The sequence below is a fragment of the Acomys minous genome, assembly GCF_964271855.1.
Source record: "Acomys minous genome assembly, chromosome: 6".
Taxonomy (NCBI): Eukaryota; Metazoa; Chordata; class Mammalia; order Rodentia; family Muridae; genus Acomys; species Acomys minous.
Genome location: NC_140487.1, coordinates 67,950,208 through 67,976,203, shown reverse-complemented (window position 1 = coordinate 67,976,203; position 25,996 = coordinate 67,950,208). Strand labels below are relative to the sequence as shown.

General features: G+C 50.1%; 1 protein-coding gene across 5 annotated transcripts in view; it reads right to left on the bottom strand.

Annotated features, from left to right (window-relative positions):
* Positions 1 to 269: 269 nt before the first annotated feature.
* Positions 270 to 25,996, bottom strand: part of DENND2A (DENN domain containing 2A) — a 91,776-nt gene continuing 66,049 nt past the window's right edge. For all 5 annotated transcript variants that reach the window (XM_084785213.1, XM_084785211.1, XM_084785215.1 and 2 more), the window contains exons 10-20: positions 24,192 to 24,301; positions 23,230 to 23,299; positions 22,199 to 22,276; positions 19,895 to 20,035; positions 17,541 to 17,689; positions 6,119 to 6,296; positions 4,764 to 4,805; positions 3,487 to 3,604; positions 2,942 to 3,181; positions 2,218 to 2,304; positions 270 to 1,635 (exon numbers count right to left, since the gene is read on the bottom strand). In XM_084785213.1, coding sequence (XP_084641339.1) covers positions 1,604 to 1,635; positions 2,218 to 2,304; positions 2,942 to 3,181; positions 3,487 to 3,604; positions 4,764 to 4,805; positions 6,119 to 6,296; positions 17,541 to 17,689; positions 19,895 to 20,035; positions 22,199 to 22,276; positions 23,230 to 23,299; positions 24,192 to 24,301 — 1,245 coding nt within the window. In that variant the 3' untranslated portion in view covers positions 270 to 1,603. The remainder of the gene's footprint in view (positions 1,636 to 2,217; positions 2,305 to 2,941; positions 3,182 to 3,486; positions 3,605 to 4,763; positions 4,806 to 6,118; positions 6,297 to 17,540; positions 17,690 to 19,894; positions 20,036 to 22,198; positions 22,277 to 23,229; positions 23,300 to 24,191; positions 24,302 to 25,996) is intronic.

Here is a 25,996-nt window from a genome sequence, read left to right as displayed (position 1 = left end):
CCACGCCACTTCTTTCTTTTGCTCCAATTCTGTGTGTGTGTGTGTGTGTGTGTGTGTGTGTGTGTGTGTGTGTGTGGTGTGTGTGTGTGTATTTTGGGGCTAGAGAGAGATGGCTCAGCAGTTAAGAGCACTGTCTGCTCTTCCAGAGGATCAGGGTTCAATCCCTAGCACCCACATGGCAGCTCACAATTTTCTGTAACTCCGGTTCCAGGGGATCTGACACCCTCACACAGACATACATGTAAGCAAAACAGCAATGCACAGTAGCCTAGCACATTTCCCCAATTTTATTTTAGTTTTTGCTTAAGTCAAATACAAAACATTCATAAAATAGAGTATTGTTAATCACTAGGAATGTTGATAAAGATATATATATTTATTTATTTATTCACTTGGAGTTCTTAAGTAAAACAGAATAATAGAAAATAAGTTAGAAAAGAATGTATATTCCAAAATACTAAAAGTGATCATGGGGGGTGGGGTGAGGTGATATAAAAATACACAGAATATTGCTATCAGTAAAGTTAATTAAACCAAGGCGCTTGTGTGGCATAAATTCCTGAGCTCCCCGTGCTCACTCAGTCTTACTCAGGCATATCCTAATGCCCCCCCTACCCCCACAACTATTAATCCTACCCCATTCCAGGTCCGAGGAGATGCACTGTCACTGGCGGCATTCACTGAGGGCCCAGCAGTATGGGGCGGTAGCCCTAAGGCCAGCCCAAACACCTTCCTGTGCAGCACATAAGACTCTTGCAGGCTCCCCCCTGCCCTGCCCCCACAGGCCGGCTGACTGTGGCCTCCTCTGGTTCCTTGGTCTCATTAGAGAACCTCTCCCTATCTATGTAGGCTATGAGGAAATAGCGGTGTCATGGGTGGACCACAGGAAATATAAACTTCAGGACCCTAAGGACATTTTATTACCAGTTAACAAGATTTTCTCTTTTTATGTGTCCCTCTAAAAGCCACAGGCTGTTCAGGCTTCTAAGAAAGAGAGAGAGGAAAAAAAAAAAAAAAAGAGCCAGGCATAGTGAAGTCCACAGTCTCTGCCACCAGGTGGCGTCATAGACCAGTGGTGCAGGCAGCTGCATCTCTTTCTTTAAGATCGCTTCAGTGGTGGCCACTCTACCTATCTCCTCCTTTCGGGCTCCACAGATGTCAACCAGCTGACCCAGAAAAGATGAGATGGCCCAGGAGAGACAATGAAGACCCAAACAACTTTCTTTTTCTGTTTCTCTCTCTTTTTTCGAGACAGGGTTTCTCTGTGTAGCTTTGGCTGTCCTGGACTCGCTCTGTAGACTAGGCTGGCCTCGAACTCACAGCGATCCGCCTGCCTCTGCCTCCTCAGCACTGGGATTACAGGTGTGTGCCACCACCGCCCGGCTTCTTCTCTTTTAATATCTAAGATTTAAATATCCCGGGACCAACCACAGTAACAACCATTAGCATGCTGGCAGGTCCCCTCCAGGGCTGTCCTGAGCATCTGCCGCTTGTCCAGCTCACAGGCTTCCGTCCTGGAACGAGTCGGACGCTGTGGACAGCTCTCAGCCCACAGCCTCAGCACTCTAGGAGAATACTTTTCCTTGAGCCAAGAAGATGAGGGCTATTTCTTGTGGAGAAATTTCATCTTATTGCCTAAAAAAGAAAGTGAGAACATTTTATCAGCGGAGAGCGGAGCGAGGGAGAGAGGAAGCGGCACGTGTGGAGGTCAAAGGACAACTCCGTGGAGTCAGTTCCTTCCTCCCACCTCTGTGTGGGCTCTGGGTATTGGACTAAGGCCGCTGGCTTGTATGGCAAGTGCCTTTCCCCGCTGAGTCATCTTGCTGGCTGGCTGATCACTGAACTCCTGAGCCTCTTGCCTTTGCCTCCCAAATGTTGGGGTGCAGGTATAAACTACTGTCAAACATGGGCTCTCATTTTCCTTCTTCTTCTTCTTCTTTTTTTTTTGAGCCTTGGTGGAGCCTTGCCCAGATTTCTCCCTGCATGGCCCCTGGGCTGCTTCCTCTGTTGGGTTCCCAGAAGACTGAGGAGGGCAGGGGAACATGGCAGGGGAACATGGTAGCCCTGGAACGCAAGGACAGAGGAAGAGAGGCGGGCAGTCTAAGTGGCAGCGTCCTGCATTACTGAGAGTTGCGGGCTCTGCGGACTGGAGGAGTTAAGATTCCAGAAGAAGACAGTTTAGAACCGAGGCCGGTGACAGGGACCCAAAGGCCTTACCCAGTCCCTTGAGGAACTTATTGACGCCACTATGCTCTCCGATGGGCAAGGTTTCCAAGTACTCCTGCGCTCGGATTTCAAACAGGCCTGGTGAGGAGACACACCGGGGACATTTTAGATCCTTGCCTTTGGCTTCTGCACCAACTAACTCCCTTCCTCACTAACACGGGAAAGCGAAGTCTTGCTTCTGAGACACAGCTGTGCCTAGCGACGTGCTCTCAAGCATGAGCTTCACAGGGTTTTTTCCTTATAGTTCCCCACCTTGTATAGTAGCTGTCTGTGGAAAGATCCCGTTTTCCTGTAAACCTAGCTAGATGCCCTTTTTTCATGAAGGCCGCCCTCTCACACCCTCTAATCAAATTTCTCTTTTCCTGTCTTCCCTAAGCAAATGGCTGTGAGAGTGCAGGGCTTCGAGCTGAGTTCTTAGCACCAGAGAAATCCCAGGCCTGGGGCCATCTGCTCCTCTGGAACCTTCTGGCTTCAGTATAGCCCCGCTGCAGAGGTTAAGTGCCTTCCCTCCCCGGGTTTAGCTTCCATCAGAATACTGATCTTGCCTGCATCCTCGTCTGGGACCACAATGCCCTCCCACTCCGCCCCCACCAGCCCCGCCCCCACCAGCCCCGCCCCAATCCCCACCCCTCTCCTCAGCTGCTCAGAACCTAGGCACCTCTTACTGCCCCAGCAAGTAAGACTACTCCACTCACAGTGCGGTCGGTGTTCTAACCTTTGGCACCCTGCCTACGGAGTTCCCGCTCCTGGATGAAGCCACGGAAAGTCTGGGTCTCCATGAAGACCTCCAGGAAGCGTCGTAGGCTCTTAGAGGAGACAGCTTTTCTGAAGGCCTCCCGCTGCAGGCTCCTCTCCTCGCCCGACGTCAGGAACAAGGAGTAGTGGCCCACGATCTCCACGAAGAAGCGGACGAAGGCTTCGGACACCACCTCGTTCAAGGGGCTGCACTCAGGGCCTGAGCGAGAGGCACAAAAGGCCGTGACAGTGAGGAATTGGTGGGCTGGAGCCCAGGGCGGCCAGTCAGTGATCACAGGGGACACCTAACTCTCTGCCACAGCCACCTGTGACCATCCAAGAGAAAGGGCACTGAAAGCCATCTTTTCCCCGCCTTAGAAGTATTTTAGGTATTTTAGGAACTAAATGGAGGAAAGTGGCAAAAAGTCCTACAATTATCCGAATGAAATCCGAACGAAGGGCCGGACCCCACTTTCTCTCCTCATGCCCCTACTTTGTCACTTGGCCTCCGGTCCTGGCATTTACCATGCAGACAGTCCATCAGGCCTCCATCCTGGTCACAGGCCAGGGCATTCCTCTGTTCCAGAATATGTTCCAGGGCTACTTGCAGCTTCCGGGGCAGGATGGAGTCCTCGTCTTCCATCTGTAAGGCAGGAGACGCGGGTGGGCACAGCTGGACCTGGCTAAGCCATGTGCCAGCCGCATCCCTGGGCAGACAGCTTGGCTAATAGTTTAAACTTTGCTTAATTTTGGTGACAAGGTCTCACTGAGCAGCCCTGGCTGGCCTGGGGCTCACTCTGTAGACCAGGCTGGCCTTAAACTCAGAGAGAGATCCCCCTCTGCCTCTGCCTCCCGAGCGCTGGCACCAAAGGTGTGCACCACCACACACCTTAGATAAAAACAGAGTCAGGCTCAAGTTTGCCAAATATGAATAGGCAAATCACTATGAATGTTAACAGTTCTATAATTCCAGATTGTTTCCTGGTTCTTCCTGCTGTATGTAGTTTATTTTATGTATGTGTAATAATATAAATGTATATGTTAAAAGAAATATAACAATAAAAAAAAAGAAAGAAAAGAAACAAGCTAAGGAATGATTTTTCTAGTGGCAGAGTTGAGCTAAAAATAAATAAAAAAGAAAAGAAAAGCCCAGCAAAAATAATTTTGCTTCCATCCCCCAAGTGTAAGAAGGATTGCGGGGAGGTATCAGCATGCCCAGATGTGTCCTGACAGTTTTTTAAAATTAAAAATGATTTATTTTCATTTTATGTGTACGAATGTGTTGTTGCAAACTGAACCCTGGCCCTCTGCTAGAACAGCAGGTGCCCTTACCGGCTCAGTCAGTTCTCCTGCCCCTTTCGAAAAACTGACTGAATTTTTTAAAATCCTGTGTGTTTGCATGTGAGTGCAGTGCCTGAGGAGGTCAGAGCTGTTTCCCCCTGAAGCTGCAGTTACAGGCAGTTGTGAGCTGCCTGACGTAGGCGCTGGGAGTGGACTTGAGTTCTTTGCCAATTCATACGAGCAGTACAAACTCCTCACGGCTAAGCCGCTGTCTCTCCAGCCCGGGCCCTGACTGTTACTGGCTTGAAACCTCTCTGTGCCTCTACAGGTGAAAACCAATCTTTGCTAAAGCAGTGTTCTTTGCAGCCTTGTCCTTGGCTAGCCTTGTCCTGAGGTGGTCCCGATAGCAGGGCCAGGCTTACTATAGAGCCTTTCTGGAGCTGGACTCAGGGGAGGGCGCCCCCCTCCCCCCCAAGACGCAAAGGCACAGGAGCAGCAGGCTGAGCCGGCTTTCTACTCACCTGTCTGAGGAACCGATCATTGATGAGATCAACCACAAGAACCTACAGGACAGAAGAAAAGGGATGAGCTTTGTCGCCAGGGTTTCTGGGATATAGATGGATGCGGTGTTCTCTTCTTCCTCAGCACTGGGGGCAGTTGGCTGCAGACGGGGTGAATGTGTGTGTGCGTGCGCGTGTAAGTTCTGACAGCGACTGAGTGGTGTCCTGAGCCGGTACTGAAGGCTAGGACACAGGGGTGTGTTGGCAGCTGGATTCCCAGCCCTGTTGTACTTAGGCAGGCCTGCTCTGTTATTTCTGTCTGTCTGTCTGTGGGGTTACTGAGGTGGGACAGAAGATGCCAGGGGCCCCGACTTTCTGCAACTCTATTTGACCCGTTCTTCTCCCCGATGGGCAATCTGCCCTTTACCCCTGAGATGTCCACTGAAGCCGCCAGTGCTCCAGAGAGGTAAGAGACTGAAGAGGGCTGGGGTCTGGAGGACACTGTCAGGCCACGGGCTGGGTGCCTTTCTTATAGTTTTTGGGTGGGAGCACCTCTCTCCTCAGTGTGGGTTGAGGCGTAGGACCAGAACAGGGTGAGTGAGCCTCCTTGTCCTTAAGGACACGCTTCTGTGCTGCCTCTGAGGGTAGACCCTTACGCAGACCCTAAATTCTGGTTCCTGCTCCCCCACACTGACTGCTGGGGTCCCCTGTTTACAGGTCAGGTCAGGAGCTATTGAAAGGGGGCTGAATAATTGCAGAGGTGTCACATAGAACGTCCTGGACTTGCACACTAAACTATAAAGCCTGGGTGTTACGACAACAATGCAGTGGTTAATTTTGTGGTGTCTTGTTACGGAGCCCAGGTTGACCTGGTGCATGCTGGGGTGCAGGAGTGTCATACCCAGCTTTGTAGTTATATTTTTTCTTCCCTTTAAATCTAGTTGTTGTTGTTGTTGTTGTTGTTGTTATTATTATTACTATTACTATTACTATAAGTATATTATGATGATGTTCTTGAACTTGGACCTAGAGGTCTGTACATGATAGACAGGTACTCTACCAAGAGTCACTGATCTCCTTTCAACAGGTACCTCTTAGGTCATCAGGTCAAGCACACATTCTGGTTACTGCTTTCTCCGCTCAGTGTAGGGAGCCAGGAGGAGGGGGCAGCCAGCTATGCCTGATGTCAGGGCTTCTAAATGACGGCTTACACAGGCCATTTCACTTAAAGGGGAAAATGGTGCTTACAGTCACCAAGGGGAGACTCTGGGAACGACTTGCCACAGAGCAAGGCCTGGCATCTCCCCACTCCCGCCCAGCACTCCCTTCCTCTTTGTGTGGCCTGAGGAAGTGGGGTGCAGCGCTCGCGGGCTCACCTCTTCCAGCGGCAGCTCCCTGAGCAGCGGCAGTGAGCTGGAGAGCAGGCCGATGAGGAAGGGCGTGGGCGAGCACACTATGTCAATCATGGCAGGCGGTAACACCGGGATGTAGGTGTGCTGCCAGCTGAAAGGGTAGATGAGGGCCACCATCGCGTGGCAGCACTTGGACAACGTGCTGCAGGGGGAACAGACGGAGAGAAGAGGCCAGTTCAGTGTGGGTGAGGGTGCGGCTTCAATAGCAGCGGCTAGTGAGAAGGGCTGCGACTCATCCCAAAGGGGCACTGGTAAGAATAAACAGCCCTCTAAAGATCACCAACAGCCAACACCCCTACCAGAAGAAGTGTTTGACTTCACTAGACATAAGAGAAGTGAAAATCAAAAGCACACTGGGGGCCCCCCAATCGCACCCCCAGAACGGTAGTCGTAAGAAAAAATGGTGAAAGCACTGGTGCCATGTTTGGTTTCCAGAGCCCACAGTGAGGGGACACAAGAGGCTCCTGAGAGTTTCCTCTGACAACCACATGTGCACATACACTTTAATACACACATAAAAATCTCATCACTTTAACACACATGTTTACTCTCAGCACTCAGAAGAGAGTAGGTCTCTATGTCTTTATTATTATTATTATTATTATTATTATTATTATTATTATTATTATTATTATTTTATTATGTTTTTCGAGACAGGGTTTTCTGTGTAGCCTTGACTGTCCTGGACTCGCTTTTGTAGAACAGGTGCGCCACCACCACCCGGCCCCTCTGTGTGTCTTTCAAGACAGCCTGGTCTACACAGTGAATTCCAAGATGGCCAGGAACACATGGGGAGACCCTGCCACCCAAAACAAAACAAACCATGTGATGGTGCTCTCGCCTTTAATCCCAGCACTTGGGAGGTAGAGGCAGGAGGATTTCTGAGGTGGAGGCCAGTCTAGTCTACAGAGTGAGTTCCAGGACAGCCAGAGCCACATAATGAGACCCAGTCTCAAAATTCATTTAAAAACAAAACAAAACAAAACAAAACACCAAAACCAAACCCAAATAACAAATGCTGTAAGAATATGGACAAAGGGAAGTGTTTTACACTGTTGGTAGAAAGGTTACATACTACAGAAATCAGTAGGAGGTTTCTCAAAAAGCTAACAACAGCTCTGCCATTCCTTCAACTTCCACTCCTGTGCAAGTTACCCAAAGGCCTCCAAGCTAACATTTCAAAGATCTCTGTACTCTGATGTCTACTGAGCCCTATTCGCAAGAGTTAAATTGCGGAACTAACCTCAGTGAATCAAACCAGGGGAACAGACAAGGAGAAGGTGCTAAATTTAAATTTTACTTCTGTTTATGTGTGTTTTGCTTGCACCTATGTCTGTGCATCGTATGTGTATCTGGTGCCCTCACGGACCGGAAAGGAGTCAGATCCCCTGGAACTGGAGTTACGGACAGGTGTAAGGCACCATGGGGTGCTGGGAACTGAACCTGGGTACCTGTAAGAGTGAAAATGGCTCTTAACCCCTGAGTCATCTCTCCAGCCCTGCAGCCAGCCTTTTAAGCACTTTTGCCTCAAGGACAGGTTTAGGCCTGGCAGCACTCCTGGTGACAGCATTCACGTTCATCTTAGGAACAGGGTCTCCTGCTTTGTAGTTTAGGCTGACCATACACTTCAGATCCCCTCTCCCCCCAAGCCCCCCCCCCCCCGTCAGTTCCCAGAGTTCTAGGATGACAGGCATGGACCAGCATACTTGCTTTTGGGTCTACCTGCTTTTGGATTTTGTAGCTAGACACACCAAGTCCTAAGATAAACTCTAGGGCAATGAGGGACCATGAGCTCAAGTAAGGCAAGCATATGGGGGCCCAGGGAAGATTCATGGGGTGGGGGTGGGGGTGGGGCAGGAAGAGAGGGAAAAAGGTAGGGATGGAAGGAGCTCAGAGACAGAGGCACAGGGGAAGGCAGCTTGTGTGCTTTCTCAGGCTTTGTCATAAAAAAAGCAACCCACTTTGACCTTTCCCCCAAATCAGAAAAAAAGACAAACTAAACTGTCCTTTTCTCCACCCACTCCTCTTCCTCCTCTTCTTCACAAGGCTGGCCTTGAACTCACAGAGAGCCGCCTGTCTCTGCCTCCCCGAGTGCTGGGATTACAGGCATGCACCACTGTGCCTGGTTCCCTCTCCTCTCCTGAAGTTTCACCCTCAGGAGAAAGCCACTCCCTGCTGCTTTGTGACACCTTGAGAGACCCTCAGCGGCCACCAGAGACTTAGGCTACACTGACTGCTGACCAGGGAGGAAGGGACGGTGAGGAGACAGTTGGACCAAGGTTAGGAAACCCCACCAATCCATGCTGAAGCCATGTTCACGGCTGAAGGAGGGCTAGGGGAAGAAAAGATCACACTGACTCCGAATCAGAACGATGAGCTAAAGACCAGCTGTATCCAACTTTCTCTTTTCCTCACAGCACCAGGGACTGGATGAACCCAGGGCCTCGAGAATGCTACATCCCAGCCCCATACCAGTTCTGCAGAGACAACTCAAAAGCACGCACCTGGGTAACCTGCTGGCCACGTAGGTAGGGGCCGCCACTCACAGTGATTTCTTGGTTTTTGTTTTGTTTTGTGGTTTCTTTTTCTTTTTAAAAGATTTTATTTATTTATTTTATGCATGAGCGCTCTATCTGCATGTACACCTGTGTGCCAGAAGAGGGCATCAGATCACACCATAGATGGTTGCTGGGAATTGAACTCAGGATCTGTAGAAGAGCAGACAGTGCTCTCAACCGCTGAGCCATCTTTCCAGCCCGTTTTTTTTTTGGTTTTTCCAAGACAGGGTTTCTCTGTGTAATAGCTCTAGCTGTCCTGGAACTCTCTGTAGATCAGGCTGGCCTCAAACTCACAGAGATCCTCCTGCCTCTGCCTCTGCCTCCCAAGTGCTGGGATGAAAGGCGTGTGCCACTATCGCCTGGACACAACCATTTCTTGAAAGGACCATTCAGGGTTTTGTCTGCCTGATGGGTAGATCCTTTATCACAGCTGAGAACCAAACACCCCCACACCTGGCTATCCTTAGTACCTTGTTAGCGGGACAGGGCGGAGGGAGCACAGGGGACAGGCAGGCAGCTCCTGGAGACGCTTTGCTCCAGCCCAGTTCCTCCCTCCAACAATTCTGGTCTGGGCAACATGGAAAAAGGAAAGGTTGGATTCTGAAAACACCGCTGTGCTAACTGTTCTTTCCCGAAGTGGCAGAGAAGAAATGAAGGCCTCGGAGCACAGCTTGTATGTTTTCCCCAGTTTCTACAGGAAGTGCTGGTGGAATTTTGCATGCGTGGGGTGGGGCAGAGGGTGGGTGCAGTAAAGGAAAGGGGAAAACAGAGGCTAAGGGGGGGGGGACTCGTGGAGTAAGCCTGCGGCAGGGCCCTCAGAGCACCTCACTGAGCACTGGCTGCTGCAGCAGTGAAGGACGGCCAAGGAGGACTATCTCACAGCTGGCTCCCATTACTGTGGGGGTGGAGGAACCGCCAAGCTCCCACAGCTGTGACCAATTGTGCAGGAGTGGGGGGGGGGGGAAGAGAAGGCCCCAGTGGGAAGGTGGCTGGGCCTGAGGGCTCAGTGATGGCCACAGGTGAGAGGGGTCAGGCCACAGGATGTTTAATGCCGGGGAGGTGCCTCCTAAGGGCTGAAGTGTTCTTCTGGAATGTGTTCCGAAAGTTCAGCATGTGTTTGTGAGGGTTAACATCTGGAAGAAATGTTTCAGGCCTGGGTGCTTGGGTTCCTGAGTTAGACACCCAGGAAGAGCTCGGGTGGTGATTCAGTCGGCACCGCTGGCATCCACAGCCATGCCAGGCACTTCCAGGAAGAGGAGTGAAGGGCAAAACTCAGGTCGTCCCAGGGAGTCTGTGTGTGTCAACAAGCAGGGCTGCCATGTTTCCTTGACTGCGCCTTTAACTCTCAAGTAACGCGTTGCTGAGTTTAAGGAACACAGGCTGCCCCCCCCCCGCCCCCCGGAAAGATGCGAGCTAGCCTAGATGAGCCCCAGTGTGCCCCTTGGTTTTTAGCACCTCAGACTCTGAATCTGTACAAGATGGCACAAGCAGGGACTAGAAATGGGAGCTCTCTCCTTAGGCTAGCATTTCTGATCAAAGAAAAATGGTGCCAGCTCACTCCGAGGAACTAGGATTGTTTTTTTCTTCCTCCCAAGGCAGGGATGTCTGTGTATCCCTGGCTGTCTTGGACTCCCTTTGTAGACCAGGCTGGCCTCGAACTTAGAGATCCGCTTGCCTCTGCAGAGGTTAAAGGAGTGCACCACCCTCAGGGGTTGCCCGGCTGAGGAACTACGCTATAACCCTGGTAATCTGTGAAAATCTGAGCTACTGATGGAAGCATGAACTGGGCAGGCACTGACTCCAAGGAAAGAGATGGAACATGTCCTAGCCAAGGACAGTCAGTGATGGGTTAGAGGGCAGCACATTTTATGTATGGCTTTGCTAGCCTCTGAATTGTGCTCCAGAAGCTGTTTCTGCAAAGCCAAGCGAGCTCATGCTCAGTCAGAACGCGCCTTCCTCCTTTGGAGACGGGGTCTCGTGTATCCCGGCTAGCCTTGAACTTTGTACCGAGGATGATTCTGACCTTTCTTCTCATCTTCCTGCTTTCATCTCCTGAGTACTGGGTTATGGTAGACCCCCAGGCCTGACTTTATGAGGTGCTGAGACCGGGACCCAAGGGTTGGTGCACGCTATCCCAGAGTTCTGCCAAGTGGTGCTTACTCACTGTCTTCCCGTGCTGGGAACCGAAGAGCTGTGAAACTCCAGCCCGTGACTTTATAATGCACCAGCATGCTATTAAAGTGCCTTCTTCCCATAGAACTTTGCGAAATTGAATGTTATTCATCTTAGACTCTTGCCAGCTACTCTGAGGATCTGCTGGGCCCTCAAAGCGCAGTGTTTTGGACTGCCCACCTGTCTAGACTACCACCGAGACTTGCAGACAAGTCTTGGACAAAGTTATCTTTTGAAACGGCGAATGTGGCTGAGTGTAGCTGGCTCTAGAAAACATACAGGACCTCACCGAAGCCTATGGAAACCGAGTAAAAAACAAACAAACCAAGAGGAACAAACAAAAGAATGAGTACATATAGCCACACGTGGACTTATTGGCATAGTTTCCCGTGTGTGTGAGACCCAAGGCTCAAACACAATTTGTCCAGATTTGGTCACTTCATCCTTACTCATCAGTAGCTAGTAGATGATTTCCTGTGCTATAAAAAGATAGAACACTGGGCTGGAGAGATGGCTCAGTGGTTAAGAGCACTGACTGCTCTTCCAGAGGTCCTGAGTTCAATTCCCAGCACCCACATGGTGGCTCACAACCATCTATAATGTGATCTGATGCCCTTTTCTGGCCTGCAGGTGTACATGCACACAGAGCACTGTATACATAATAAATAAATAAGCAAATAACTCTTTAAAAAAGATAGAACATTGAATATGAAATACTTTGCCATCTAAAACTTTTATACAAACTTGCTTATGTACAGCCCTGGTTTGCAGGTTTAGCTGAAGCGTTTTAGAGCTGATATTAGTAAATTAGAAACAAAATGTTCATCACAAAGAAAATGAAGACGGGGTATAGGGAAATATTTATCTGGGTTGTTATAGAGATAAGCAAGCCATCATAACAGCATTCTTTGCTTTCCATCTGTCAGTGTCCACCCTGAAGATGAAACAGAGCAAAACTGTTATTTTAAATCTGATAGGTTTTTGGCTCAACTTAAAACCATTCTGTAACTCAGCGTTTTGCCACCGGCTCACAGCATGTTTCTCTTGGGGTTCTCAGTCTTGGGGTGCTCAGACTCTGCAGCAAAGATAACTAAATGCACTGTGGGGGGGGGCAGAGCGCTGAGGGCAGCTATGACCCACCATAGATGTCACAGGGCCACTCCCTGGGGCTGTGATCTATCTCGTCCTCATGCTCTGCTCTGAGGCCTCGCTGAGTCTGGGGCACAGAAGGAACAAGGTTTCAGAGGCTCCCTTTAACTCTCAGCTGAACAGGAGTGGGGTCCATGTGTGCTCAGCAGAGGAGCGTCTCAGATGAAAGCAGCAGCTGGGACTTACGCTAACGATTTTCTTCTCAGAATCTTCCAGTTCAAGGAACTCACAGCCAGCCTGCTCCCCAGACTGTTGCTTGTTAAAGGCCTAGACTGAGAACTTTCATTTCCCTGTGGCTACTACCCCACAAACCAAACAGAAACCAACAGATCCCTTGACCAGGCCTGTGAATCAGAGAATCTCACGGAACACAGTGGCAGGAGGCTTGGAGGTTACAGCCCACAGAGGAACCCGGAGGACTCGTAGTCACACCTAGTCACAGGGGCCCCTGTTGGAAGACCACCAAGAGAAGGAAGGTTCTAGAGAAAACCACTTAGCTTTCCTAGCCACATATGAACAGAAAGGAATCTTGTTTGTTTTGTTTTTCGAGACAGGGTTTCTCTGTGTAGCCTTGGCTGTCCTGGACTCGCTTTGTAGACCAGGCTGGCTTCGAACTCACAGCGATCCGCCTGCCTCTGCCTCTCTGAGTGCTGGGATTAAAGGTGTGTGCCACCACATCCGGCTAGAAAGGAATCTTATATTTTTTGAGACAGGCTCTCACTATGTTGACGAGACTAGCCTGAAACTCAAAACCATTCTACCTAAGCCTCCTCATAGTAGGATTAGAGGTGGCGTGCTCGCCACACTCACAGGGGATCTGCATTTCTCTGGATACACAGGGACCCGAGTCTGTCTTGTCGCCTGCCCACCAGTGCACTGCAGCTTCTCGCCCCCTCTATCCCTTCTCCACTGTTAGGCAGCTCTCCTATGCCTGGCTTCAAGTGTCCTAAGTGAGCTATGTGCCTTTCAGGGTCCTGACCCAGCCCCTATGTGGCATGGAAGTGGGCAGGGGGGAAGGCTCCATACTTAGTCCTCAGTCCCTGTATCTGTTTGTTTGTTTGTTTGTTTGTTTTGAGACAGCTCTGGCTGTCCTGGAAGTCACAGAGATCTGTCTGCCTCTGCCTCCCAAGTGCTGGGATTAAAGGCGTGCGCCCGGCCTTTCTTCTCTCCTCCTCCTCCTCCTCCTCCTCCTCCTCCTCCTCCTCCTTCCTCCTCCTCCTCCTCCACTCTTTCTGCCTCTCTCTGGAACACTTTCTCTTTCCCTTCTGGAGTGACACGGTTGGTAGCTGCTTTGTGTTTGTTCTTCAGTCGCCCTGTGTAGCAAGCACATTCCCTTTTCAACTCCTGGATCTCGTTCTGCATCTCAGGAGTGGTCAGCGCACTTGTTGATCCCTTCAGGCCAGCATCCATGGAGCGGCAGCTCTGCTGTAAGCTCTGCGCCTTAGCAGCGAGGGCCACTATGTTGGCACCCAGGCTGTGGAGGTCAGCATCACTCAGTGTGTCAAACTGGTCCTGATGGGCAAAATCAACCTTCTGTTTGTTGTATGTCTTCTCTTTGATCTTGTCTTAAAAGGCCAGCTGATCTAGTGCCCTCACCAACATCACTTTGCACAGTCCATGGTCCTTCTGCACGCTTTTTTAAAAAAGATTTATTTACTTATTTTATGTATATGAATTACTCCGTCTTCACACACACACTAGAAGAGGGAATCAGATTCCATTACAGATGGTGTGAGCCACCGTGTGGTTACTAGGACTTGAACTCAGGACCTCAGGATCTCTCCAGCCCATTCTTTCTTTTTTTTTAAAAACTGCATCATGTGTGTGCCTAATGCCTGTGGAATCCAGAAGGCATGTGCATGCAAGCACACACATGCAGTGCTTGGAGAAGCCAGAAGAGAGGGGTGGTCCCTGATTACTGGAGTGACAGATGGTTGTGAGCCACCAAGTGAGTGCTAGGAGTCTTCCTCGGAAAGAGCCAGTGCTCCCAACCACTGGGCCATCTTTCCTGCCTCTTTGCTCAGATAGGCTCTCTCTCATATAGCCCAGGTTAGCCTTAGGGAGCAAGGAACTTCAACTTCCAGTTCTCTGGCCAACACCTCCTAAATCAGTAATGGCAGGTATGTGCAGCCACAGCCAGTTCATGGTGCCGGGGACTGAACCCAGGGCTTTGGGCATGCTAGGCAACTGCTCTGCCAACTGAGCTAACACCCCTAGTCCTGTGTCTGTCACTCCAGTTAGGTTTTCTTCTCTTCCTGTCTCGGAGCTCTGTAAGTCACTATTTATATTAGCCATTTAAATCTGTAGGAGACTAGTGTAATATGGATAATTAATTTCCTGGGCAAGAGAGAGAACACATTGAGTCACATTTAACAGAGAAAGTGTCTGTCTGCAAGGAAAACAAGACACTGAAGGCCAAAAGCTTAGTCTCCAGGGCTCAGTCAACCCCTATCCCTACACATGGGGCGCCCCAGGACTATGGGCTGAGTGTTCAGGGTCCTTCCTGCTCTGGGAAAACCTCCCAGTGTGATTTGAGAGGGATGTACACGTATGGGAGTTGTATAGGGCCTAAAATGCAATTATAATGAGATGTAGTTCGGTTGATAGAGTTACTTGCTTAGCTTGCTAGTTGTCCTAGGTTCCATTCCACACAAACCGGGCATGCTTGTAATTCTAGCAGCTGAGCGGGAGAGGCAGAAGGGTCAGAGGTTCAAGGTTACCCTCAGCAATGCAGTGTTCAAGGCCAGCCTAGGATCCAAGAAGCAGTATCTCAAAAATAAATAATATAAATACACTTTAGGCAGTTTATATATACAGGCATATATGTACACTGATTACTATAATGCCAGGCTCCGGCCCTAAAGAGGCCATAAAAATTAGCCATATGGGGCTGGAGAGATAGATGGCTCAGAAGGTAAGAGCACCGACTGTTCTTCCAGAGGTCCTGAGTTCAACTCCCAGCAACCACATGGTGGCTCACAACCATCTATAATGTGACCTAATGCACACTGTATACTAAATTAAAAAAAAAATTAGCCATATGCTGCCTTCTCGCCTGCTGCGAAAGAAACACACCGGGCAATATGTACCCTTCTGAGAACTGCCTGCAGGAGACAGTGAAGGTGATTTGGGAGCTTCTTCCCTCTAGATGCTGCTCACAGATTTCACATCTCCAAGAGAGGCAAAAACCACCGAAGTTCCCCCCCCCCCCCAAGAGAACAAGCTGAGGCCCCAGAGTAGAGCCCATCAGGCACATGGGCATCTGTTCAAAGGGGCCGGCTAGTGTCCACTCTGCCCACTCAGAAATCTGTCCAGGGGCGAGGCAGGTGGGTTGCACCCTTTTCCAGATACTTTGGTAGCGCCTTTGCTCAGGTTTTCTAAAACCCCAAGTCCATGCTGGCAGCCTCTGGACAATTTCTCCGTGTCTGTTCCTATCTTCTCTCTCAGTGGAGTCGGACCAACCAGAAAAGCCACAGCTGCTGCTTGGCTGGCCTGCTCAGCTCCTGTGCACGCATGATCTCAGGCAATTCTCCAGCCTGGCCTCCCCTGGTCTAACACCTTCACCCTGAGGAGGTCCCAAACTGCAGTGGTGGCAGGTGCTGGGTTTCTTTAGCCAGTCTCTACTTCTTGCCAAGGCTTTTCTCAAACCCATCTTTTGCCCCGCCCCCAAACTCAAGTCTTGAGAATCTAAGGGAATGGGGGCTCTGAGGCAGAGGGGAAAGGGCCTTCCAGAAGATGAAGATAGTTCCCACAGAGCCGATGAAACCTGATCCTGGCCACTAAAGGGTTATTACTCATCCCTAGCTTCCAGGGCCCCAACATTGAGAACTCTCTGTCTGAATTCCCCAGTGCCCAGGAGCTTGGAGAGCTGCCCCTAGCACCAGCTGCAGGCTGAAGACAGGGCCTGCTTCCTGAGCTGCCTGAAGTGTACCGGGAACACAATAACGGTGACATTTAAAAGTGAATAGAGAGCTCAGACGGGTGAGGAGGGGGCAGACAGGGAATAGCCAATTGGCCACGCTCCAAAGAGGAGCACCATAGAGGTAGCAGATGGCTGCAGTGGAGGACAGGGCGGGATGCCGAGCCCTGCCCCCACTGATGATGATTCCATGTCAGACATGCTGTCCTTCTTTCTCATTCTCCTGTCCCCTTTCTCCATCCCTCCCCCCCTTTTGTTCTCTGAAGCTCAGAGTCGCATTTCCTCTCCAAACCACAGACAGTTCTCCTGCTTTTCTTGTCAGTTTCTGGCATGTCTTTTTCCCAGCGGGCTTCTCAGGTGGTCTCCACTATTTTGGCTAGTTGGTGGCCCCCTTCCTGGGAGTCTTTTCTAGAATGGCAGCCATCACACATGTTCCTGTGGGGCCTAACAAACCCCAGGTCAGTATTTTTTGGGGGGGGGGAGTAATTTTTGTTTGCACACATTTATTGCACGAGTGTGCATACCTGCCTGTGTGCGTGCATGCGTGTGTGCGCATGTGCAGGGAACTCAGAGAACAACTTTGCAGGACTTGGCTCTCTCTCCTTGTACCACACGGGTCCTGGACACTGAAGTCAGGTTGTCTGGTCTGGCAGCAGGCTCCTTTATCTGCTGAGCCTGGCAGTGGTTTTTTTTATTTGTTTTGTTTTTGAGATAAGGTCTTCCTAAGTGGCCCACGTGCCCTGAACTCACAGAGGTCTGCGTGCCTCTGCCTCCAGAGCGCTGGAATTAAAGGCCCAAGATGAGGAAACATGCAAGGGATGTTGCCTTTGCTACAAGTTCAGGATCAATCCAAATTCTTATTTCCTTCTGGATCTTCATTGATTTGTGATGTGGCTTGTTTGAATCAGAGAATATATTCACTGGGATGTGTGGATGGCATCCTACGGGGCAGGTGGGGTGTGTGTGTGTGTGTGTGTGTGTGTGTGTGTGTGTGTGTGTGTGTGTGTGTGTGAGATTTGTGTGGTTTAGTTTACTAACAAACAGGAAAGGGTTTCTTGGGGAAGTCTAGTCTTATGGTCTTTCCCTAAGCTTGCCCTCTGTCTGACCAACCTCGTCCTTCACTCCAATCAGGGAGCTGCCTCACTGGCTCTGAAGGCGCCATGTTCAGTCTCCCCTGACTCCTGGCCTTCATACGGACGGCTCCTTCTGCCTGCAACACGCTCTTCATCTTAGCGCTAGGTCAGTCTGTCCCGCCCTGGAGATGAGTGCCTTGTCACCCTGAGCTCACTGCCTCTAACAAGCCCTCCCAACACCAGTGCTGTGTGGTCTGCTTACTTCCTGGTCCCAAGAGAATGGGAATTCTGGAGGGCAGGTCCACATATCTCTCACCCCAGTTTCCTTCACATACAAGGGAGTGCCTGGTTCACAGTGAAGCACACGGAAAAGCACGTGCTGCATGCAGCCCTGCCTCGCTTTACGCCAGAGTGAGCCTCACAGGCCTCCAGGTCACCTTTGGTTCCCAGAAAGCCAATCTCTACACCCTTGGGAGTCTAAGACACACATTACCGGATGAGGCAGAGCTTGGTACCTGAGTTTGTCTGCGATGAAGATGACCCTCCTTTCCAGAAGCAGGGAGGCAAAAACACTGACCAAGTGTCGGACGCTGAGGGAGGAGAACAGAGACTCAAAGTCCACGTGCTCCAGCCGGGAGTCCAGCGGGCGGCACAGCTCAATCACCTGCCAGGGAACAGTGGCAGCTATGAAGGTGGCTACGCAGCAGGCCTCCCTGGGGGCCCTGGGGGGGCCTTGGCAGAGGGGACCCACTAGCCCGGGAAAGGAAAAGGAAAAGAAGGAAAACAAAAGCGAGTGGGGAAGGAAGGACGTCAGAGAAGCCAGCCCCTTGTACTCAGCTGGGGAGAGTTTGGACAAAGGAGGCGAGGGAAACGGGTGGCGGGGTCCAAGGCCCTCGGCCGTGTTCGGAGGCTCCTCCTGGGAGAGGGTATCTGGGTGGCCCCTGGATGCTTTACGCTGACTTAGCCTCAGAGTATAAATTCTGTCTTCTGAAGGCCTGTTTCGGCTGGAAGAAAATCCCAGGCCTATACATATAGCCCAGGCTGGCTTCAGATTTTTCTACGTAGCTCAGGCTGGCCTCGAATTAATTAATTAATTAATTAATTCATCACTCACTCACTATCATGTCTGTATGTAACGTGTGTATGCGTGTAGGTACACATGTGCCAAGGCACGTACATGTATGGTCAGAGAACAACTTTCAGGAGTCAGTTCTCCCCTTCCCATCATGGACTCCAGAGATCAAACTTAAGTCATTGGCTTGAGCAGCTGGTGTTTAAAAAAAATTTAAAAAGAAAATATACATACATATTTATATAGTATAGTTATATATAATATTAATAGTATATTTATATATAAAATATGTAAATCGTCTATGTGTATGGGTCTTTTGGCTCCATGTATGTGCACCGTGTGCCCGCAGTACCCACAAAGGCCATCAGATCCTCTGGTACTAGAGTTACAGATGGTTGTGAGCCACCATGTGGCTGCTGGGACTTGAACCCTGATCCTCTGGAAGAGGAGCCAGTGCACTTAAACCACTGAGCCATCTCTCTAGCCCCATGGCCTTGAACTCTCGATCCTCCGGCCTCTACCTTCCAGGGGCTGGGATCACTTGTGTGCACCACTGTGCCTCACACTTCCAGTCACTCATTTTCCTGGTTTTAAAGCTCGCTGTGCTTACCGTCTTATCCCTTACTTCCTGATGGGATCCTGGCTTCATCCCAAGTTACCTGTGTGAATTTCTAAGTTCCTCTGTAAAGAGCAGACTTCAGCACAGCGCCGTGAGCGGAGAGCAGCTTTTCCTTCTCTCACAGCACCCACTGACTTCTCTCCCCGGGCTCCCTCACTCCTAACCTCCAGCTACAACCCCACGGCCAGGCTACTACACTTGTAATGTGTGGTTTTATGGTCCCAACAACTGGTCAGTGCTGGCAAACTGGGTTGATCTGGTATGTCCCTGATGCCCCCTCAACTCCTCTGAGCCTAGAAGCAACTGGTTTACAGCAGAGAGTCAAGGTCAAAAGAGAGAGACCAGTGTTCTGCTGTCGACAGGGTTATATGGTATAAAAAGAAAGATGAAGGCCGGGCGTGGTGGTGCGCGCCTTTAATCCCAGCACTCGGGAGGCAGAGGCAGGTGGATCGCTGTGAGTTCGAGGCCAGCCTGGTCTACAAAGTGAGTCCAGGACAGCCAAGGCTACACAAAGAAACCCTGTCTCGAAAAACCAAAAAAAAAAAAAAAAAAAAAAAAAAAAAAGAAAGAAAGATGAAACCGCTGGGCAGTGGCAGCACACGCCTTTCATCCCAGCACTCCGGAGGCAGAGGCAGGTGGATCGCTCTGAGTTTGAGGCCAGCCTAGTCTACAAAGCAAGTCCAGGACAGCCAAGGCTACACAGAGAGACCCTGTCTTGAAAAAAAAAAAAAGATAAAACCAACTTCCTCATCAGGTCCCAGGGTCTGTCCAAGTAAATAGCAGGCTTTGAAGCCTAGGGTCAATACTAAGTGGTACCCAAGATGGTCTTCACTGAGAAGAACATTTCAAGTCTTGAAGTTATAAAGTGATGGAGATCCAAAATGTGACTAGATCTAGGTACTACTGAAGACTGACTACGGGCCACGAAAAGAAGCCAAGGATGAACAGTGCATATCTCCAGAAAGCTATATGCTGAACAGCATGGCTCTTGTGTGTTGCTTCCTGGAGCCAAGCCTGGGCTAGGCAGATAGGCTGACTGGACTGAGAGTGTGGTGATGAGGAGAGGTCGAGGGTGGACACCACTGAACTGGATGCTCTGCTGAGACACAGCCTCTCCAGCCACAGGGATCGGCTGGCCGGGCCACCTCCTGGCGGAGGAGGTGAGTCTCACAGCTTACCTCAGTCCCTGAGCCTGGCAGGAAGTTCTTGACGGTGACTGTTTTGCCCAGAGCTGGGAAGGGGGCTTCCATGACGCTCCTCATGAGGGGCTGCACCAGAGCAGGGGAGATGCCTCTTCTCTTTTCCACCTCATCCAAGATCTACAGGAGTAAGAAGAGTGGCTCAGCTATTCTGAGGTCAGGAGGCCCCAGTGTGAGCAGTTCTTAAACAGTGGGCCTGCCACAGTGACTCAAGAATTAGGGGGCTGCATGGTGACACACAACTTTCATCCAAACACTCAGGAGGCAAAGGCAGGTGGATCACTGTGAGTTTGAGACCAGCCTGGTCTACAAAGTGAGTCCAGGATAGCCAAGGCTACATAGAGAAACCCTGTCTCAAAAAAAAAAAAAAAAAAGAAAAGAAAAAAAGAAAGAAAGAAAGAAAAGAACAAAAAACTAAAAAACAAACTCAAAACAACAACAACAACACAGGTGATGGCTTCTGGGTTGAGCGAAGCTTAGCTGCTCAGGTGAGTGCGGTGCAGGGTCAAAGTTCATGCTGAGCTACTGGTAACTTCTCAGGAGAGAGTCAGTGAGACAGCTTGTTTAATTGGGGGGTACAGTTTGTTTAAACCTTTGGGGAGTGGGTAGAGGTTTTTGGGATGAGTGTACATCATTGGCTGGGGCCTGGGCACTGGGAATGTCTTATTTGCAGGAAGAGGAATTCTAGGTGCTTGCTGGACATGACCTTATAAGGAGGGAGAATTTTTAACCTGTAACCTGGCCTCCAGGCTACGTGACGACCTGAAGGGTGGCAGAGGTGGGGGAGGGGCACATGGCTCAGCACCACACTCATGAGCACATATACATATGGATGAGGCAAACCCAACACAGTAGTTACTTAAAAAACCAATGGGGCTGGAGAGGTGGCTCAGTGGTTAAGAACACTGACTGCTCTTGGAAAACTTGAGCTTGATTCTCAGCACCCACATGGTCTGGCTCACAACTATCTTTAACTCCAGGTCCAAAGAACCTGACGCCCTCTTCTGGCCTCCATGGGTACTGCATGCACATGGTAGACATACATGGCAAACATTCAACAACAAACAAACAGAGCCAGTATTGTGACATATGCCTTTAATCAAAGCAACTGGGAGGCAGAGGCAGACAAAACTCTGTGACTTTGAGTCTAGCCTGGTCTACACAGGGAGTTTGAGATTAGCCAGGGCTACACAGTGAGATGCTACCATAAATAAGCAAACAACACCCAAGAGTACAGGAAGCTGGTAGTAGGGTGGGGGGGGGGGTCTCGGGAGGAGTTGGGGGGAGGGGGGCAATGAACATGATAAGAAAAGACCCCAAAAAACCAAAACAAACCAGAACCTGTACATGTATGAAATGTCAAGGAATTGATACAAATATGTAACACTTCCCCGAACACTCAGGGGGCAGGCCTGCAGTTCTTATCCTCTGTGTCCTTTTACCTCCTGACTTTGTAGGTCACACTACTTATTAAAAGGGGAAGCCATATGTCTCTTGCTCCTTTGATATGTGATTTACTGAGCTAATCCATGTAATTTTTTTTGTTGTTGTTTTGTTTTTCTGAGTCAGGGTTTCTCTGTGTAGCCTTGGCTGTCCTGGGCTTGCTTTGTAGACCAGGCTGGCCTCAAACTGGAGATCCGCCTGCCTCTGCCTCCCTGAGTGCTGGGATTACAGGCATGTGCCACCACGCCCGCCCCCCCCACCCCCTTTTTAAAGATTTATTTATTTATTTACTTATTTATTTGTATATAGTTCTTTACCTGCATGCCAGAAGAGAGCATCAGATCGCTTTATAGGTGGTTGTGAGGCACCATGTGGTTGCTGGGACTTGAACTCAGAATCTCTGGAAGAGCAGTCAGTGCTCTTAACCTCTGAGCCATCTCTCCAGGCCCCTTACTTGTGGTCTTAACCTCCTGGTTAACCTGCCACCCCCTGCTCCTTCTCCAGCAGCACAGGTGACATCTGAGTCCTTGAGGGGCTGGTCCTCTGGCTCAGGGTACATTTTCTGTTCCTGGGCTTTGTGCATGATAAGGTCTGACCCACCCACCCCTCCTTCCTTCCTGTCTGTCTCTCCTTGAGGATACCAGTTCTTACAGGAGTGAGCCACGATGGCCACACCCTTCACCAACTTATGTTTTGAACCAATGAAAAGAGAAATAAGTAACCAGTGGGGAGAGAGGCAAGAAACAGTGAGCAAAAGAACACAATGAAAATCAGCAGGAGATGAGAGTTGCTTCTGGTCCCACCTTTGCTCTCCCACCCACTCTCTGGGCAAGTTCTCACCTTTGAAAAGAGGTTGAAGCATCCCAGGCGGCTCACAATGCAATAAACTTCAGGAAGCCTCTTCCCTTTGCCTCCCGGCTTTTCAGGAGAGAAAGAAGAGGACATCTGAGTGTCAGTGGCAGGGAAGGAAGGAACCCCAATACCCTGGGGCTATCATATATCAGCAAGGCGAGCACTCAGTATCACCCCATTTTACCATTCATGAGTCTGTTGGAATACTCTATACATTTTCATTTTTAAAAACACCCATTAGGGCTGCAGAGGTGGCTCAGAGGTTAAGAGCACTGGCTCCTCTTCCAAAGGTCCTGAGTGCAATTCCCAGCAACCACATGGTGGCTCACAACCATCTATAATGAGATCTGGTGCCCTCTTATGGCATGCAGGTGTACATGCGGGCAAAACACTGTATACATAATAAACAAATAAATAAACCTAAAAAAAAACCTCATTACATTCATTCATTGATTTACGTATGTATGTATGTATGTATGTATGTATGTATGTATGTATATATGCATGCCTCGCACACATGCTGCATCAGAGGACACCTTGCAGAGCTTTCTCTTTCCAATAGGGAGTTGAATACTCTGGAGTTGGAGTTGTGGATGGCTGTGAGCCACCAAGTGCATTCTGGGAACCAAATCCAGGTTCTTTGCAAAAACAACAAGTTCTCTAAGGCCCCAGGCTGGTTCTGCAGGCCCAGGTTCTGACTTTAAAGGTAAATGCTGCAAAAGGGAAATTCTTTTTTTTTTTTTTTTAAACAGGGTTTCTCTGTGTGGCCTTGGCTGTCCTGGACTCACTTTGTAGACCAGGCTGGCCTTGAACTCACAAAGATCCACCTGCCTCTGCCTCCCTAAGTGCTGGAATTAAAGGCGTGCACCACTGTGCCGGGCCTTCTTATCTGTGGTCGTAACTCCCTTGGTTAACCCGCCACCACCTGCTCCCTTCTCCAGCAGCACAGGTGACATCCGAGTCTCGAGGGGCTGGCTCTCTGGGCATCCCTGGCTGAGCGAAAGGCAAAGGGTACTCACCAGCAGTCTTCGGCAGTAACCGAACCGTCTGCTCCCGTCTTCTCCAGTTAAGACAAACGAGAATGTTTCACTGTGGTTGTGGAAACACAAACAGGTTACAAAACATGACAAACCAAAAGGCACACCACTCCAGCGGAGCAGCGAAGTGGCCGCAAGGACGGGAGGGCTGGAGAGGCTGCTCAGAACCCCATGCTGGCTGCCCAAATCAATGTCAAGAAGGCAGAGTGACAATGTCCTGAGAAGAAGTGAGGGGTTTCTACCCTGAGCTGTCCCATAATTGTGTCACCTGAGGCATCCTAGGGTAGACACAGCTGTTAGCGCCCCTGTGACTGCAGAGGCTAAAGATGGACGGCTGGTCCTCTCCGCGACTGGAAGGTGAGGGTGTGACTCAGGAGGGAGCAGCTGAGGGGAGAACAGGCCTGGACCTTTCTCAGGACTGGCAGCGGTGTGGTTCTCTCACAGCAGCATTCTTACACGGCTACCCTGAGGCTTGCCTCTCAGACTACAGGGCAACTCCACAGGCCTCGGCCTCCCTCAAGCACTCAAATTTTGAGCCTAATGACCTGGGCGAACGCTGATGGCTAACACCAGGCTCTAAAAGCAGAACCAGGAGCAGATCCCAACCCGAGCACCGGCTGGAGAGGCCATTGGAATGCTTTCCGAGCCCTGCGTGGGCGAGGCCGGACGACAGCCTGCTTCCCTAACTTTTCCCAGATTAAGATTATATCCGGGAGGTTTATGAAACACACAGACCTCCAGACCGAATGGAGGCTTCATAGACGCCCACTTAGGAGGAACCTTTTGTCTCAGGGAAGTTTTAAAAACCCACAGGGGAAATCTCTCGGCTGGCGCCCATCAGGATCGCTTAACTCCTGAGTTCCAGGCTGGGTTATCTATGACCTCCTCACAAGCCCATGCAACTCTGCAACTCCGGATGCCCAGTGAGTGCCAGAAACTCTTACCTGGTAAACTCCTGGACAGGAGCCCAGTCCTTGGCATCAGGGAAGCAGAACTGGGGGATGGCTTTCAGCTGGTCCTCAGCCTCTCTCATGAACTTGAATGACTTTTCTAACTGCAGAGAGAAGGACAGCAGAGGGTCTGAAGCCTGTCTGTGGCCGTTTCCCCTGAGACAATCTGAGCGTAGTCTGAGAGGGCACCCAGGAGACAGACGATCTCGTGCTTCAGAGAATTAACATCCTAGCATACATGCTCCTGGTCAGTAAGGAAACGTCACTTCCAAAGGAGGCTTGCGGACCTGAGAGGCAGCGCTGCGCGTCAGCTCTCCTGACCTCTACTACTGTGAGAATACTCACTCACCGTCACGCAGTACAGTGAAACCGCCTGGCTCCACAGGACCAGTGAGCATGGAACTGAAAGGAAGCCTGGACACCATGAGGGCCACCCTCTCATTTCAAACAGAAGGAAGCAAGCCCTGTGATGCTAAGTGACGGGTTTAGAGCGGGGTGGAAAATGATCACGCCAACTGGTCTCTCGGCCTCCAGCACTCAGGGTGAAATGCCAGGCAGTACAGACAGGAAGGATGAGGATGAATTGAAGTCTGACTTAGTTTACTTAGGGGCTGGAGAGATGACTCAGGGGTTAAGAGCACTGTCTGCTCTTCCAGATGGACCAGGGTTCAACCCCCAGCACCCACATGGCAGCTCACAACTGTCTGTAACTCCAGTTCCAAGGGATCTGGCACTCTCACACAGACACACATGCAAACCACAATGCACATGAAATAAATATTTTAGCTGGGTACAGTGGCACATGTCTGTAATCCCAGCACTCTGGGAGGCAGAAGCAGGTGGATCTCTGTGAGTTCAAGGCCAGCCTGGTCTACAAAGAGAGTCCAGGAGGACAGCAAAGACTGGACAGAAGAACCCTGTGTCAAAAACCACCAAAAACAAAACAAAACAAAGAACCAAGCCAACCAATCAACCAAGAACAAGATTTAATGTCACGAAGACTGGGTCTCATCGTATAAACATGTAATCTCAGCTGGGCGTGGTGGTGCATGCCTTTGATTCCAGCAATCGGGAGGCAGAGGCAGGCGAATTGCTGTGAGTTCGAGGCCAGCCTAGTCTACAAAGAGAGTCTAGGACAGCCAAAGCTACACAAAGAGACTCAGTCTCGAAAAACAAAAAACAAACAAACAAACAAACAAAAAATGTAATCTCAACCACTTAGCTACATAGTGAATTCAAGGATGGCCTGACTCTATGTCAAAACAAATAAAAACAAACAAAAGAAATGAACAAGAGTGTGCTTATTTTGAGTATCAACAGGAATCTGTTTTCATTTTATAGTTGGGTTTTTGTTTTGCTTTCATCCTCATTATTTATTTATTTACTTTCATGTGTATGTGTGTGCACCTGTGTGAGCGGTGTGGACCACAGATGGCCTTGGGGGCCAGAGGGCATTGCATCCCATGGGGCTGGAGTCTCAGGCAGCTGTGAGCCACCTGGTGTGGGTGTTAAGACCTGGACGAAAAGGCTCTAGAGGAGTAAGTCCTCTTAACCACTGAGCCATCTCTCCAGGCTCTTGCTTTTTTGAGACAGGGTCTCAGTATGTAGTCCAGGCTGGCTTCAAACTCACAAAGATTCTTTTGTCTCCATCTCAAGTGCTAGGATTATGGGGTAGGCAAATCACACCTGGCTTAATGGAATATTATTGGTGTGAAAAGACTGCTGATTTTAAGTAAGGGACCACTGGAATGATGGATAATCCGCCCCCCTTTTCCCCCCAATACAGGGTCTCTCTGTGT